This window comes from Haplochromis burtoni, unplaced genomic scaffold (genome assembly GCF_018398535.1).
Source record: "Haplochromis burtoni strain Fernald_Lab_line unplaced genomic scaffold, NCSU_Asbu1 Contig_651, whole genome shotgun sequence".
Classification (NCBI taxonomy): domain Eukaryota; kingdom Metazoa; phylum Chordata; class Actinopteri; order Cichliformes; family Cichlidae; genus Haplochromis; species Haplochromis burtoni.
The window spans coordinates 152965-154260 of record NW_024583012.1 but is presented as its reverse complement, the minus strand read 5'-3'; the positions used below and the strand labels follow the sequence as shown (position 1 = coordinate 154260).

The 1296-nt window shown below is 34.2% G+C and overlaps 1 protein-coding gene across 4 annotated transcripts in view; it reads right to left on the bottom strand.

Annotated features, from left to right (window-relative positions):
• Positions 1 to 1296, bottom strand: part of LOC102299476 (proline-rich protein 12) — a 54477-nt gene that overhangs the window by 34049 nt on the left and 19132 nt on the right. For all 4 annotated transcript variants that reach the window (XR_006053153.1, XM_014330029.2, XM_042215057.1 and 1 more), the window contains exon 2: positions 834 to 982. Coding sequence is in view for 3 of the 4 variants with exons in the window: in XM_014330029.2 (XP_014185515.1) it covers positions 834 to 982 (149 nt within the window). In the remaining variant the exon portion in view is untranslated. The remainder of the gene's footprint in view (positions 1 to 833; positions 983 to 1296) is intronic.

Sequence of the window (1296 nt, the reverse complement as noted above, 5' to 3'; positions counted from 1 at the left end):
ATGTATATTCATGTAACCACAATAAAAGGAGTGCTATGGGGAGCCTGGCTGAGAGTCTGACGGAGGTCAAGTGGATATACAACATAGGCCATGGAGCTTTGCTGTTGTAAAATAAAACTGAGAAGCATTACACAGATATGGTTATGAATTTGTATTTCCATACATAGCCTGCTTTTCTTCACCTTTTAGAAAATGATACTACTTCTCTATCTCCATCTTTTGCCCTTGAGTTTTGTTTTTTATTCCAAAGAAAGAAAACAGTTTGATTTTTTTCTCCTTTTCCGTTTGGCATGTACATTTGTACTCCTTTGTTCCTTATAGTCCTAGTCCATTCTGTCTAGTAGTCTACCTTCTTAGTGCCTACCATCTGTGTGCTGAAAAAAAAAACACTATACCCTATGGACGGAATCAAAACAATAAATCCAATATGGTAGTCAAAATATAGGAGTCATATCAAAACTGTAACATACCATAAAATACTAAGATTTATTTATATAAACCACTCTGCATTTGTACGTTATGGTTTGTATATCAGTTCAATATATTTCAATTTTCAATTCAATTTTATTTATACAGTGCAAAATCACAACAATGGTCACCTCAATGCATGTTATATTATAAGGTAAAGATCCTACAATACACACTTCCCTCCTACAATATCCTATAATTACTTCCCCTCCCTTTCCAGTTCAGACATTTATTTCACGTTTCTTTTTGTGTGGGTTATTTCTATTTACAGTTTTGTTCATATGATGATAGAAATAACACTGTATAGTTCACTCGAATATAATATTTAAAACTTGCATTTATACAATGCACAACCAAATCCTTACCTAGTGTTCGTCCACCCCAAGCTCCACCCTGTCTTGAGCTCCCTGGGTGATGACTTGCTGCATAGCCTTGAAGTGGGTGTGGAGTGCCATAGGTTTGACGGTGGAGTAGTTCTGACTCTGGGTGGTATGAGCGGCTCCCATACACGAGGCTGGGGAGCACATGGTTACTGAATTTGACTTAAAACTTAAACACAATTGCTTAAGTACAACTATATTCCATCAGAAGAAATTAAAAGTAAGTACCAATTAGCATGGCAAACAGAGTGCTTTAAATATCTTGGAGTCATAATACCTATGAAATTACTTACCAATACAAAAGAAAATTAAGGAAGATATAGCGAGATAGAATCTAATTCCATATTTAAGTTTATATTCGAGAATAGACTCAATTAAAATTAATATTCTTCCTAAATGATTATATTTATTTCAAACATTACCAATAGAAATTAACCAGAAACTTTTT